The sequence below is a fragment of the Protopterus annectens genome, chromosome 2.part1 (genome assembly GCF_019279795.1).
Source record: "Protopterus annectens isolate FY-2018-M chromosome 2.part1, PAN1.0, whole genome shotgun sequence".
Lineage (NCBI taxonomy): Eukaryota > Metazoa > Chordata > Ceratodontiformes > Protopteridae > Protopterus > Protopterus annectens.
The window spans coordinates 250,304,360-250,320,928 of record NC_056729.1 but is presented as its reverse complement, the minus strand read 5'-3'; the positions used below and the strand labels follow the sequence as shown (position 1 = coordinate 250,320,928).

Here is a 16,569-nt window from a genome sequence, read left to right as displayed (position 1 = left end):
CATATTAATCATACCCATACTTCTTTTCAAGGTTTTGCATATGAGACTAGGTTCATAGGTTCTTAGATTAGTACTAAGCTAACTGCCCTTGCGAGCCATTTTAAGCCTAGCCAATTATCCCTTGTGAGACTCAAACCCCACACCTTGTGTTTGTAAGGCAAACACCTTAACCATTAAGCCACCCTCCCAACCTGACACATTCATCTCCAATTTTACCACCCTGTCACCCATGGCCACCCCACAAGTAATATCATCAAAATCAGCTTTGGTAAACTTAATCTGCGCTAGTCCGACTTATGAGTCTGTAGTTCTCAGGGTCTACTGATGGACTGCCATTGTGCAAAGGAATGACTGTTGCAGTCCTCCATTCACATGGGCAAAGCCCATCTGGAGGCTATGGTTTAATAATGAGTTCAAAAGTCCAGATAGGCCATGCTGAAGGCTGTTTTGGAGGCATCCTGGGATACTATCGGGGTCGAGTAATGCAGTGTTCTTAACTATAGAAATCATATTTAGCACCTCTTCCCTACTGATAGCTGGGAGATTTATGTTTGATGATATTACTTGTGGGGTGGCCATGGGTGACAGGGTGGTAAAATTGGAGCTGAATGTGTCAGCCATCAGATTTGTTACTTATTCAGGCTTTGTGTAAGTGGCTCCATTAATAAATAAATAAATAAAAATAAAAAATAATCATTGCTGTGTACCACCTTTGAGGTTTCAGACATAGCTAAAGAAGGTCTCGTGGCTGTCCTTGATGTGGGAAGCTATGTTTACCTAAAAAATCAGCTTTGGTAGACTTAATCTGCGCTCTTTGTTGTTTGTTCAGCCTGATGAGAGAGTTTTTATTCTGCTGGGTGTTGCACTTCCTAATTTTAGCTGTGACTTTTTTCTTTTGTTGTGCACTCTGTTTATGTTTTGATTCCACAAGGGTGTTTTGGGCTTTTTTCTTGTAGGCACAGCAGTCTCTATGCTTCTATTAATATGATTGTATAGAGGCAGCTGTGTTTTCCAGGTTTGGAGGGGACTAAAATGTTGTCTCCTAACCCCTTAATAATACGTAGCTTGCCTTAAAGTAGTTTCTTAATATTGCATGGCTTGATGGGGTCACAGCATTGATTTTCATTCTGAAGGAGACAGCTTTATGGTCTGATCTTACCAGAGATGACAATGACACAACACTGAGGGGTGCATCATTCTCCCATATTTCTGAGTACCAGATCCAGTATGTCTAGACTCCTAATGGGCAAATGGACTAACTGGTCCAGGAAGTTTCTGCTTACAAAGTCCAGAAATCTATAAGCCTGCCATTTTGGGGTCATGTAGGATTTCCAGTTCATAGGCAGGCAGTAAAAGCCCCCCAAAGAATATGGTACTGGGTTGAAAGGTAAGTTTGTTCAGTAGGTCTAGGTACGAGATGTGTTTTGTGGAGCATAGATGATGATCTGTAGCTTGTAAGGATATGATATGTAACTATTTCTATGGTAATTTAGACATGGAAATACTCACTTACATGATACTGTTTGACCAGCCTTGAGGTATTTTTTTTTTTATGTAGATCAAAACATCTCCACCTTTTGCCTGTACAGTAATTGGTCTAAATGTATGGAAGGCATTGTATCCTTGCACTGTTGAGGTGCCCTCTGAGACTTTAAACCATATCTTGGTAACTGCAGAGATGTCTGCATTTCCAAAGTGGAGGAGAGCTTAGAGGGAGTGGAGTTTCTTGTTTAGGCTCCTGGCATTGAGCAGGAATACCTTTAGATTTCCTTGGGTTGATTTTGCTAAGTTGGAAGGTTTGTTAGTCTGGCATTGCCTAAAAAGGCACTGGGGAGGTTCATACTTTAGCCAGCATTTGAAATCCTAGCAGGAACAGGTACAGACCACCCTTGGCAAAGTAATGGACTCTGTTGACCATATCCTCCCAAGCTGACAAATATTGTATGTCCTTTGAATGACACCAGAAGCTAAGCTTATTAAAGTTAATCATCTTCTGTTCATATATTGGCATCATCCTTGGTGAAGATGAAATGCTGCTCATTGTTAGGCTCCTAAAAGCCAGTGACACGTAGTCCAACAGCTCCATAATTTCTCTCTTTATATGGTCCAGGGAGGGACATCTCAGGTCATTTACATCCTCATCGACTGTAATTGAGTCATACTGGTACTTGGCTCCTGATAGGCAACTGATTGTGATTTTCTCCTTGTTCAGCCTAGTGAGTGTAGTATCCATATGTCTCACAACGGAGTCACCTATGACTAGAGTATTGGATAGTGTGTTGGCTTGCCTTAAGGGCTTTGTAGTTGGGGTTCCATGGGGTGTGGCTGTATGTGTGGTGTTGTGTATTGTTTCGGTAGAGTGCTTTTGGATTTGCTAAGGATAATTGATGGGGATCAAGAATCTGGGAGAGCTGGGTGCATAACGTGTATTTTGGGTGTAGTAAATGTGTGTTAGTGACAACATGAGTGCTATTTTATGTGCTTGTATGCAAGAGTCTTTGCCTCCAGTGTTACCCTGTAAGATAAACATAAGTATCATTTCACTGTGAAACAGTATCTACTACTCATGTAAAGCTCTTTTAATTGCCAAAAAAGACACATTTTGGTAAAACCATATTCTACTGTAGCTTGTGGATTCTTACCTTGTCAAAGCTTCAACTAAATGAAGCAAGTCAGTTGAAGCTTTACTTGACTGAACTAAACAAAAGAAGCATTTTTTGGAGAAGGGCAAGCACCCCCCATGTGGGAAGTTATGCCGCCCATGTCCCCTTACTTATGTATCTAATTCCATGATCATAAATCCTCAGAGGGGAAATAGCAAACAAAGCCATGCATGAATCACTGCCAGTAAAGATGCAGAAACTGGAATGGTAGTGAGTCCCATGCAAAACAGTGATCAAAGAGTTTTAAATCAAAAAAGTGTTGTTAACACTATAGCACCAAGTCTGCTTTGCCCTTGACAAAGATTAAAGCAGATGGTAATTTAAAAAAATTAATATCATTGACAAGAAAAATTCATATAGCATACTCTTACCAAATAATGCTGTCATGGTATATTCTTAACTATGATAGAAAACATTTTGCAGTCATTTAACATTGACACAAATAACGTTTAGCAAATCTCCAAATTTATTGCACAATTTATACATTTAGAGGATACATAAAACTATACTCTCTTGCTTATTCTTTTGTAGGAATGATCTCCAAAGGTAAGCATCTAGAAAAAAAATAAAAAGGCAAGTCATTATAATGCTCAGTATAGATGCTGTGTTCCAGTTGCAACGTTCATTTGAATATTAAGTACAGACGTTATTCATTGAGAGATGGTAGAAGAACCACCATTAAGGCCCAGTACCTTACTACATTATAACACAACCAAAAGCAGCAACTGACAGGTACTTCAAGCACATTACAATGCAGTAAGGGCACTAGTGATGTTAATCATTTTATGACAAGTTAGACTAGGTTAACAGTGGTATATACGTTAGCTTACCTGTGAGCACACGCGTGCAAACACACACACACACACACACACACACACACGTATACATACACATGCACTGAACCGCACAAACATACACAAACATACAGAGATATGTACCTACACATACACACACACACACACACACACACACACACACACACACACACACACACACACACACACACACACACGTATACATACACATGCACTGAACCGCACAAACATACACAAACATACAGAGATATGTACATACACATACACACACGCACACACACACACGTATACATACACATGCACTGAACCGCACAAACATACACAAACATACAGAGATATGTACATACACATACACACACACACACACACACACACGTATACATACACATGCACTGAACCGCACAAACATACACAAACATACAGAGATATGTACATACACACACACACACACACACACACACACACACACAAAAAACACACACATTATACATATACACAAGGATACACATATACTCACATGTAAGTACACATATACATGCAACCTAAAGCAAAGAAAAGCACCAAACAGTTTGCTAATGTGATAATCACTGAAGAATATCTGTTAAATGAATGATGCAATTAATATTATTTCCTTTTACTATAATACATCAGACTAGCCAAAGTATAAGCAATGTCTCATTCAATAATTGTACCATATATCATATTCATTCATTAATTAATTCATTCAATGATCTCTTCTTTCGGTACATGACTAAATAAAATATTTTTCAGAAGTAAAGGAATATTTTCTCAAATATATAAATACATTTTAAGTGGTTGTAGGAGGTAGTCAGGAATCTTTGTCTTTTTAATGGCTCATTTGTAATGTAAATTTAATAAACAACAGATTCATTGATCAAGTGTTGCACCACTCAGAATACTGTCCTTGTTGTAGGGGACAGCAGCCTCTATATTAATTATAAGTATGAGGGTGCAGTGGACAAAGGCACCTATAGATGTGGGGGACAAAAGCCTCAGTATTAATTATAAGTATGAGGGTGAAGTGGGCAAAACTACCTATAGATGTGGGGGGACAGCAGCCTCAGTATTAATTATAAGTATGAGGGTGAAGTGCAAAACTACATATAGATGTGGGGGGACAGCAGCCTCAGTATTAATTATAGGTATGAGGGTGCAGTGGGCAAAGCCACCTATAGATGGAAATAATTTTTTTGGCTTTTCCTTAGATGATACTGAGTAAAATATGAAGAATCCACAGATGAATCAAATACTGTTGCTATTAATAGGTTCATAGGTTCATAGGTGTTTTACCAGGCTAATGACCACAAGGGACTTTTTAAGCCTAGCCATGCATACCAAATCTCTTACAAGCTGTGGTACCCTTAATAAGTGTAACTAAGGTCTTGGGAGATGAAACATTTATAAGCAGGGGCCTGGAGAATGAACCATATAGGTGCCAAACCAGGGATGAATTTCCTGTTCCCCATCCAGTTGTTCAAGTTACATTTGAATTGGGTTAGGGAGAAACTCTGCTTTACATGGATGGGGAGCCTGTTCTACAGAAGGGTAGTCTCTGGGATACATACCTGTCTCCAGCAGGTTCTATTTATATCACAGGCAAGATTTAAGTCTTTAGAATGGGCAATTCTGGTGCTGTTTGTTTTGCGGATATGCAGAAGGTCCATCAGAGTGGGGTCTGACAATGCCCTGTCTGCCAGGCATAGATCTCCCCTCAACAATCTGTAGGAGACAGAATAATGGGATAGGGCCCTGAGGCAGTCTGCATAGCACATTTTACTTATGCCCTGTATTCTTTTCGTGAGGAACCTCTGTGGATGTTCCAATTGTTGGATATGCCTGGTCAGGTACATACACAAGGGAGCATTGTACTCAATATTAGGTCTGATGAATGACGAATACAGTGAAATAATGACTTCCTTGGACCTAGATGCCATACCTTTGTTTATAAGTTGCACAACATAGAATGATTTTCTCACTACTGCACACACGTGATGGTCAAAGGCTAGATTACTGTCTGTGTGTGTCCCTAAGTCCCTGACTACTGGGTCAATTCTAATGGATGTGTTGTCAATATTATAGTTACCAGAGGTGGCTGACTTTCTGAAGAATACTATTATGCATTTCTTGGCATTTAGTTTTAATCCATGGATCTGACACCAGCTGTTTGTCTGTGTCAGCTCTTCCTGGAGAACATTTGTGTCTGTGTGGGATTCAATGACAGCTCCTAATTTGCAATCATCTGCAAATTTAGACAGCCAGAGACCACTGACATTGGCCTTGACTTCAGAGAAGTAAATGCCAAAAAGTAGCTGTCCAAGGACTGATCCCTGAAGGACTCCACTTGTGACTGGCCTTTTTGTAGAGGTGGACTCCCCCAATTCTAACTTCCTGGGCCTTATATTTGAGTCTGTTGGCTATCCACCGAGTGACATACAGGTCTGTACCTAACCTCTTGAGTTTGTCAACAATGCCTGAGTGAGGTATTGTGTCCAATGCCTTGACCAGGTGAAGGTAGGCAGTGTGAAGCATTTTTCCCTCATTCACTGCTTTGGTGATGTTCTCAAAGAAGTCCACCAGGTTGAGTAGGCATGACCTGCCCTTGAGGAAACCAAACTGGGTTGGGTCCAGTGTCTGGAGGTTTCCTATATCGTTATTGATCATTTCTATGAGAATTCTTTCCATGGCTTTGTATATAAGACTAGTGAGACTTATGGGTCTGTAGTTTTCAGGGTCTGTAGATGGCCCAACTTTGTGCAGAGGAATGACTGTTGCTGTTCTCCATTCATGAGGCACAAAGCTTGTTTGGAGGATACAGTTAAATAGGAATGCCAGATGGCCTAATAGGTTATGTTTCATGCTATTTAGAATGCATCCTGAGATATTGTCTGGGCCCATTGATACATTGTTCTTGGCCTTAGAAAGATCATTAAGGGCATGTTCCTGTTGGGGGAGTTATATTTGATGGTATTTCCCGAGGGGAGGTTGAGGGGGAGAGAGGGGTAAAGTTGGAGCTGAATTTATTGGTCAGCAGGTTTGCTATGTCTTCTGGCTCATTATAGGTGTTTCCATTTACAATGAGCTCTGCACAAAATTGTGTATTGCCTTTGAGGTTGTGGAGATAGCTAAAAAATATCTTGTGATTGTCCCTGGCCTGGGAGGCCAAATTTGGCTTTAGTAGACTTTATTTGTCCTCTGACTTGTTTGTTTAGTTTGAGAGTGTTTTTATCCTGCTGTGTACTACACCTCCTAATGTTTGCCATGATATTCCTCCTTCTGTTATACAGTCTATTGATTTTGTGAATCCACCATGGTGGCTTGTTTTTTGAGTTAGGTCTGTACTTCTTCCTGGTGGGTACAGCTCCCTCAGTGCAGCTGTTAACATGCTTGTATAGGGTTTCTGTGAACAGTTGTGCACAGGTAAAATGTTCTTATGGTTTACAGGGGCTTAAAATTTTGCCAGGTTATCACTTAATAGCAGAAAGTTATCCTTAGATTAGTTCCTAAATATTCCACATTTAGCTTTGGGTCCAGATTTTCTTTTTACTTCAAAGGAGACCATTTTGTGGTCTGACCTTACCATAGAAAACATTACACTAGGGGGTGTGCAGCACTCTCCCATATTAGTGAGGACCATATCCAGTATGATTGCACCCTTGGTTGGTGTACTGACAATCTGATCCAGAGAGTTTGTGCTTACAAAATCCAGGAAGTTCTGTGCATGTATATTTGGTGTTGTATAGGATTCCAAGTTAATAGTGGGATAATTAAAGTCACCCATGAATATGGTATTGGTTTGGATGGTGAGTGTTTCCAATAAGTTTAAATACATGGTATAGTTTTCCTAGGTCATAAATTGAGACCTATAGCTTGCAAGAAAGTGGTAATAGATTTTGTCTATGGTGATTTGAACATGGAGCAGCTCATGTTCATTGACCTGTTTGACCAGCCTTGAGGTATATTTATTTCTGATGTAAATCAAAACACCTCCATCTTTAGTCCCTGTCTGTGTAGTAGCTGGTCTGAATGGGCGGAAGGCATTAACATTGTATTGTTGGTGTGCTCTCCGCAGCTTTAAACCTTGTCTCAGTGACTGCACAGATGTCGGCATTGTCTAGGGTGAAGAGAGCTTGCAGGGAGTGTAGTTTTTTGTTTAGATTCCTAGTATTGAGCAGTAACACCTTTAGATTTTCTTGGTTTTGATTCGCTATGTCGGACGTACTTTCAGTTTGGCATTGCCTTAAAAAAGCACCATGGAGGAAGACAATGTTTTAGCTAATATTCAAAAGCCTAGAGATTAGAGGTGCAGACCATCACTGGCAAAGCAGTGTGGTGGATAAAACAGCTGAATTCAGGCATGCTTAGAGACTAAGAATTGGAGTGACTGTATTTTACTTACATAATAAAACATTTTTGTGTTATAAACAAAGCAGTTAATTATCAGTTACCATTTCTTGTTACTCTAGGAAAAGAGAGTCTGTTTGTCATTCTGATGGAATAAGATGATTATTTGTGGTGAATGAGTGCCAAAATAATGAATATTGTTTGCTTTTGGCCACACTCTACCAATCCATCTACACCTCCTTGCATTATTTATAACCTAGTTGATCTTCTGTGAAATGGATTTATTTATCACATGTGGCTGCTGAGGGTGTCCATATACACCTAGCATTACCTTCCCTTGTCTGCATCTTGACCACAGAGTGCACTCTGTGTATTGTGCTCATTTTTGCATGCACAATATCTGCATCAATCCACATGCCTGCATTGTTGTAACATGCCATGTTTCTGAGACAGGTAGTTTGGCATTACCTACACACTCCCATCTCTCTAACCTGCTACTACCTTAGTAACTATGCTTGTCTCTTGAGTGTTTCTAGAGTAGCAGCTGTATGTTTTTCCCCTGCATTACATAGTCATATATCATAGTGTGTGTTGTCATTTTGCGAAAGAGATCATTATAGAGTATAAAATCATATAGGAATTTTGTAAAATGTTGTAAGATGTGTGATTTATAGCTCGCTGCGCTCACATAGAATGTGGTGTGTCTTTTCATTTCTTATAAAGCTGATTTGTGTTTTAATTGTTATGACGTGTTATATCTTCCTGATTATGGAGACACATCTGTTCAGGAATATACCTCTTGGTCTGAACTCTACACCCCCCCCCCCCCAACCAACCCAAATACTTCTGCCATTATTTATTCCATTTTTTTCTCATGTCCAGGGGAATGGTATGCAGTATCAGCAGCTGCGATAGTCTGTATATTCTACTGCTTTTTATTCTATTTTGGTTCTAAGGACTTTTCTTCCACTCCATTTATCCTTTTACCCTGAATTCAACACTCTGTCAGTTTAAGCAAGTTGCAGACAGATGCTAATTGAAAATAAAAAACAAAGTCCTCACATTTTATTTGCACATATTCATTTCATTAGCAAAGTACAATGCTTTCTTAAGTTGTGTTTATTTTAATTACGTTAGCAGGTCTACATGCAAAATGACCATTAATTTACTTACACTAATAAGTTTATCTCCTTGCAACTCAGTAACAGAAGTAATTCCCTTTAGTGTAACGGATAGCTTGTTATCTCCTTCCATGTGAACGACTCCCTGAAAAGTTAAAAAGTAAAACATTTATAGCTCTTCAGTTTGTAACTCTTGCATGTTTATTAAAATAAGTAAGACTTTAATTAGAGCTGATATTATAATTAATGAGAATTTAGCATGTGGCTCGGATAGCTAATCCACAGCAAGCTTAAGAATATTCATAACTAGACCCAGAGAGCGACATTAACCACGATTATTTTATAACACACACAGAGTAATTTGCTTACAAGATTAGCTGTAGTTCACTGAAAAGAATACATTCTTGGCTGTGAGCTCCTTTCAATTTAATATAATGCTATAATCTGACTTGAATAACATCAACATTCATGAAAGGATGAATATGTACAACATGCTCAGATGTATGAATAAAGTAATTTACAAATAGGTCTATTTCAAAGAATTTCTAGAATCACTGTCTGATTAAATGACAAATGGAAAAGTTACATGTGGAGTACAGCTTTACACATATTAAAACCAGTATACATTTGTTATTTTCTAGAACATTTCTTAGGCAACTTCAGATATACAAATTCATTTCCATAAGGGATCTTATTTTTATTAGCTTTTGAACTACTTTATAAAAAATATACTTGTCCTTATTTGTTACTCTAGCACCAGTGCCTTTTTATAACAAATTTGAAATAACCATGTTTTAATTTGTTTCTAATATTCTCATATTTTCAAATTCAGATTAAAATCCATATTAATTGCATTGGTATTTTTTTAAAACTCAGTGTAAGTTATGTTATTTAGTTTGACTGCAGTACACATCTAAAACATTAAAGTCTCAGTAACAGTTGCAAAACTTGCCTGAAAAAATAATGTTTGGATGTGATCTGACAGGCAAAAACACAGTAAGCTAATACAAAGGAGAAATTGATTCTGTAAGTTTCCTAAATGATAAAGACAACCAATCAGAATTGTCTGTTATCCCTAAAATCTCTCAAATATCCATATTAGCACACCCAACATTTCTTAGCAGGATGACACTGACAGTGACATCAGGCCGTTTTCCATGGTAGCTCCCATATCTTGTTGAACACAACATATATATTGGACACAATATACACAAGGAGTGTTACCTTATGACAGATTGTCCATCTCCATGGCAACGAGTATAGCATGTGTCATGAGGAAGTAATATGTGTGGCCCAAACAACCCCATGTGTAATCACATTGCTTGATTCAGTAAAGTTTGTAATTCACATGTTACCCACGTTACCCCACATTTAAGGTTCTATAATAGTACAACCTGAAGGACTAAAGTTTTTCCATAAAAGCTTTGCATCAACTCATTAATGCTAAAGTTTTTATTTATTTATTTATTTATTTATTTATTTATTTTTTGCTATATTTAATATTTTTGGATAACTGTTCATTTAAATTGCTTTAATTAATGATAAACCAATAGGTCTGAATTCTAAAACAATTTTGCTTAAGGCAAGGGTTTGCTCCTAATTTGTAATCCCTGTGGGAAAGGCTCAGAAAAAAAATACTTATTTGTGTTTTATGCAACTAAGAAACATTGGCAAGCAGTTATGGCCCTTTTTAACACTTAATTTCAAAAATATTTTCATTGACATACCAGTCTTCTTAAAGTTGGAAACTGAAGTTGTGGTTATATGCCTGATATAAATGGAGTGCCAAAGTTAAACATTACTGTGTTCATATATTGTTACAAAAAGAGGATTGGAATGACAGCTAAACAGCAGTTTTAATAGTAGTATTTTAAATAGGTCCACCCCAGGTATGTATTGAATATATATATATATATATATATATATATATATATATATATATATATATATATATATATATATACAAACTAGAATGGATAAGGCCTAAGATCTCTTGTTTAAAGCAGAAAGTTATTTTCATTTTTATCCACAGGTGGGAAGTCAATCACAGGAGCTCCTAGTTCTTTTCTACAGACCGCCTTTCCATGAAGATAGACATACCTAAGGCTGTTTGAAGGTGAGCAGAAGAATTTGTGAATGGATAGTAGGAGAAAATATGTGAAGAATGGTTAGCATTACTTACTATGAATATCCTTGAAGAAAGGTGGTGACATAACATAATCTTTCAAGTACCTCAGGAGAATTAATAAAACTCAGCGTAGTAGCTGCTTTTGGAAGATACGTGGAAAGCAGACATAACTCAGTAGTAATGGGAGAATGCCAGACTGCTTTCTCTGAATCATCAGTGAGCTGGGTTAGGGAACACACATAATAGATGGCTGTTCTGTGGAGGGATGGTATCACTTGCCTATGTAGAAGACAAAGTGTATCTACAGTACAAGAGCTGTTCATTGGTATACACCAGGAGCACATGAATTACTGCATTTGTTTGCATGTGGGAAGTTGAATACTACATATTATAGCATGCACATCTACATTTTCATTTGTAGTTGTCTCTATTATAATGTCATTTTAGGTTTGTTTCCATCTCTGGCTTCTTTGATACTCTCCTTACCCTTTTGGCAGTTCAATGCCATCAACAATTGCTTTACCCAGTATGGATAACGAAGGCCAATAACTGTGCTCAATAAAATTGGAGTGAACACCTCTCCACTTGCTAAGTGTGGGGCAAATAATAATGCTAAGTAGTACTGTCTCCCACAAGAGCGTGTGGATAATCTGTGAACTCTTCCTGAGGAAGCTATGAAATCAAACAGTGTGGGAAAATTAAAAGATGCAGTGGAAAACGGCAGTTTCTGTCTGCCTATCATAGACTGTGAGTGTCTGCTTGTATGCATGTTTGAATGTGCTCATGTGTGCAGACGCATGTGTATGTTCATTGTTCAAGCATGTGCAATTGTGTGCTCAGGAATGCACATGTGTGATAAGTTGGAGCCTGAGAAATGCATTTTATTTCTGAAAGGATGCCTTACTTAGACCTGCTCAACATCTGTAGATATTTAAGCTTTCAAAAAGAGAATAATAGAAATACTTATTCTAAAGAAATGTTATCCGGAGACGTTCCCTAGAACATGTCTCATTATGAAAGACCTCATGTCAGCTATTGTTTATCATGTTTTGTTGGTTTCATTTTTATTCATTTATTTATTTATTTATTGCTTATCTGTAACTTTTTTCATTATCTGAAAGCTCATATGACTTAAGAGATTAAAGTAATAAATTGTGATTAAGCAACATATGCCTGGCATACCTGAGCCTGATTCCCATAGTGGTAGACTTCATGCTCTGTGACCCTGAGAGAAGTCAGTCTACTGAGTGCTACTAGAATAACATTTTAAGTTCATGTCCGGAAACATTCAAAGCATGTCTGACCTGGATACTATGTTAACTTGTGCTAAGCATTTGTGAACAGCTCTGTTGTCATAACTCAAGCATCATATCACACATATTGTGCATGTATTTGCATCTCATACCTTCACTTTTTCTCCTGAAAATGTCTGTAGCTCTGTCTCTTCTCCAATAGTGAATTCATTGGTCATAACTCGACTTCCTGTTGTCACAGTGACCTTGAAAGTCTTACCATTTTGCTCGATTTCAGACACGCTTTTTAGATCTTTGCCTTTTTCAATCAACTCTTCAGGAAACCCTGGACATGAGAAATGGCAAAAGATAAAGCAAAACTATAGCAGCGTTAGATCATTTTAAACAAGCAAAGTATGGTATAATGGCAACCATTGTGTGTGTGTGTGTGTGTGTGTGTGTGTGTGTGTGTGTGTGTGTGTGTGTGTGTGTGTGTGTGTGTGTGTACGTGCCTGAGTCTGTGTGTATGTGTATGTCTCTTTGTATGTTTGTGTGCATGTTTCTGTCTTTGGGTGTGTGTTTGTGCACATGAAATAACATACTGCTTGTCTCTCAGAAGAATCATTAACTGTCTTGCATGAATCATTGTAGTAGTATAGTGCACCTCTGGTCTTCAAGGAACACCTAGTTTAGCTCTTTATCCCATAAGTTAAAAGAATCTTCAAAATGTATATTTTAAATAATAAAAAATATAAGAAATATTATTAACTGTATCTTTCTGCATAAAATTTTACAGTGAATAAGTCATTTTGTTTCATGGGCTGAATCACTCAAATACTTTTGCTTTCTATAATAATAATAATAATAATAATAATAATAATAATAATAATAACAATAATATAATACTTTGGCATGTTTCTGAGTTACACCAAAACAAATATTTAAAAAATATTTTTAAGCTAAAAAACTTATGTTTTGAATGCAGTAAATAATTTCTGTAGGATTTTACAAATGTGTGCACACTTTTGAGATTATAACTCAGTAACATAATTGCCTGTCTGAAATTATAGCTATGTAAAGAATTGTATTTTAATCCAGCTATATTCTGAGGTTGAACCCAACTACTATGTAAATCGAAAGACAGATTTCTTCATGTAATGGCCACATGATCACTAAACTACATTAATGCAGTACTTCTACTATACTGTTCATGACACTTAATTCAGTGTATTCCATGCAAAGCTTTGTATATCCAAACAGATGAAAAAGTGCAGTATTAATCCAGTTTTATCATTCATGTATATATTTAATTTAAAAATGTGTTGTTTGGAGATTACTTACCGATGGCTTTCATGAAAACCTCAAAGTTGTCATGGCTCTCTAGCTCATATTTTCCACTGAAAGACATATTTGAGCAATTGTTTGCGCAGCAGAGATTTTGTATGCACCCTGTCTTTATATCTTCTCTTTACCTTGAATGTTTATCAGTGACTGAAATATACTATTGCTTTATTGCTTTTGTTTAATTATTAACACAGAGATGAGTAATGGTCCTTCATGATACAACCCTTAGACATTACTTGTTGGATTGCATAATTACATTCACGAAAGAAAACTAGAGACTTTTAAGAAGAGAAGCAGAGAAAAGTTAGTTTTAGCAATGCCTCCAGAAAGAAACAAAGCAAAGAACAGTTTCAAATTCCACATTGTATCTCTTTAGGAAAGATAATTTGTCCAGTATTATCACAGTGTACCTTATAATTTATTTACAGAAATATGTAATAAAATATCTACCGATAAACTCTTTGTCTGTATGGTCACGGTACAATAATGAGATGGAACCCTTTTACTTCCTATAATTTATGCTTAACAGCTTATGCATGTAAAAGTTCAGAAAATGAAGTGTAAAGGTACATGTTAAAATTGCTCTTACAGAGATGATGCAAAAGAATGTATCACTCTTTCACAAATGACTATAGGCTTGTGTTGAATTGTCATACTGTTGACTAAAATCTCATTTACAGATATCATCTGAATTACTAACCTTACTCATGAAAAAATACAGTGGATATAAAAAGTTTACACACCCCCTTAAATGACAGTTTTTTGTGATATAAAAAATGAGACCACAATAAATCATTTCAAAACTTTTCCCACCTTTAATGTGACCTATAACCTGTACAATTCAATTGAAAAACAAACAAATCTGTTAGGGGAAAAAATATAAAAAAATAAAAAATATACAATACACTGGTTGCAAAAGTGTGCACACCCTTAAACTAATACTTTGTGAAGCTCCTTTTGATTTAATTACAGCATTCAGTCTTCTTGGGTAGGAGTCTATCAGCATGGCACATCTTGACTTGGCAATATTGCCACTCTTCCTTGCAAAAGCACTCCAAATCTGTCATATTGCAAGAGCATCTCTTGTGCACAGCCCTCTTCAGGTCACCCCACAGATTTTCTATTGGATTTAGGTCTGGGTTCTGGCCAGGCCATTCCAAAACTTTAATTTTCTTTTGGTGAAACCATTCTTTTGTTGAGTTGGATGTATGCTTCGGGTCATTGTCATGTTGAAAGGTGAAATTCCTTTTCATCTTCAGCTTTCTAACAGACACCTGAAGGTTTTGGGCCAAAAGTGACTGGTATTTGGAACTGTTCATAATTCCCTTCACCTTGACTAAAGCCCCAGTTCCAGCTGAAGAAAAGCAACCCCAAAGCATGATACTGCCACCACCATGCTTCACCGTGGGGATGGTGCTCTTTTGGTGATGTGAAGTGTTGTTTTTGCGCCAAATGTACCTTTTGGAATTGTGGCCAAAATGTTCAACTTTGGTCTCATCAGACCATAACACATTTTCTCACCTGCTTTTGAAAGACTTAATGTATTGTTTTGCAAATTGTAGCTGGGCCTGGATGTTTTTCTGTGTAAGAAAAGGCTTTCATCTTGCAATTTTACCCCATAGTCCAGACATATGGAGAATACGGGAGATTGTTGCCACATGTAGTACACAACCAGTACTTGCCAGAAATTCCTGCAGCTCCTTCAGTGTTGCTGTATGTCTCTTTGCAGCCTCCCTGACCAGTTTTCATCTTGTCTTTTCATCAGTTTTGGAGGGACATTCAGTTCTTTGCAATGTCACTGTTGTCCCATATTTTCCACTTTCTGTTGGTTGTCTTCACTGTGTTCCATGGTATAGCCAATGCTGTGGAAATGTTTTTGTAACCTTCTCCTGACTGATAACTTTCAACAATGAGATCCCTTTGATACTTTGTAAGTTCTCTGCAAACCATGGCTTTTGCTGTAGCAGGCAACTGAGTAAATGTCAGCAAAATCCTATTAGGACAGCTGAACTTTATTTGGGGTTAAATCAGTGTCTCTTTAATTCATGGCAGGTGTGTACCCAAGAAGACTGAATGCTGTAATTAAATCAAAAGGTGCTTCAACAAAGTATTAGTTTATGAGTGTGCACACTTATGCAACCAGGATATTATACTTTTTATTTTTTATATTTTTTTCTCTAACAGATTTATTTTTCAATTGAATTTACAGGTTATAAGTCACATTAAAGGTGGGAAAAGTTTTTATTTATTTATTTTACATTTGTTGACTGGGATAGTCTGACTGGATTCATGTCCATTTTCATCAGAGGCCCAGGGAAAAATGCTCCAAGGTAAGTAGATACAATAAAAACAATGAAACATATTATAAATATGGTATAGACAAAGAATATATAAGCAAACATGAATAGAGAAGTTCAACAGGTTAGAGTTACTCCCTGGTGACAGTCAGGGGTAAGTTCAACAGCAATCTGATAGATTTTTCACATTCTTGATGAGAGTTAGCCAGGCTTGTTGCAATGGCAAAGCCATTTTAGTGCCAGATATTGTTTGAGTCTAGTTTTAAATTGGCCTAGGGAGGAGAGCAAAGTAATATCAGCTGGAAGTGAGTTCCAGGCTCTGCCTGCAGAGTTTGCAAAGAGGGAATCACCGGCTGCATTGTTTTGATTGTCTGAATTAGTAGTCTGTTCGAGGATCAAAGCAGTCGTGGATTGTTATAGGGGGTGATAAGATTTTTAAGTGCCGGAGTTTTATCCGGATTATAAAGGATTTTATTAGCCATAATCAGTAGGTTATACTGGATTAGACTGGGTAGTTCATGCCACCCAAGCTGGTTAAGATTGATGCAGTGGTGTGTCCTAAAAGACAGGCCAGTGGAAAACTTGGCAATGTGATTATAACAGGTTG

At 37.3% G+C, this 16,569-nt stretch overlaps 1 protein-coding gene across 1 annotated transcript; it reads right to left on the bottom strand.

Annotated features, from left to right (window-relative positions):
- Window positions 1-3,166: 3,166 nt before the first annotated feature.
- On the bottom strand, window positions 3,167-13,729 carry FABP1 (fatty acid binding protein 1). Its single transcript, XM_044063379.1, has 4 exons — window positions 13,663-13,729; window positions 12,495-12,667; window positions 9,014-9,106; window positions 3,167-3,217 (listed from the first exon to the last, which is right to left on the bottom strand). Exons 1-4 carry the CDS (start codon window positions 13,727-13,729, stop codon window positions 3,167-3,169), a joined length of 384 nt encoding a protein of 127 aa, XP_043919314.1.
- Window positions 13,730-16,569: the final 2,840 nt, after the last annotated feature.

Bases quoted from the DNA above. Each gene is read 5' to 3' on its own strand.
- FABP1 (XM_044063379.1), bottom strand. From the start codon at position 13,729: ATGTCTTTCAGTGGAAAATATGAGCTAGAGAGCCATGACAACTTTGAG. The intron at 9,107-12,494 runs GTATGAGATGCA...TTAACTTTTCAG, and splicing joins TTTCAGGAGAAAAAGTGAAG to GGAGTCGTTCACATGGAAGG. The intron at 3,218-9,013 runs GTAAGTAAATTA...TTTTTTTTCTAG, and splicing joins AAGGAGATAAACTTATTAGT to ATGCTTACCTTTGGAGATCA.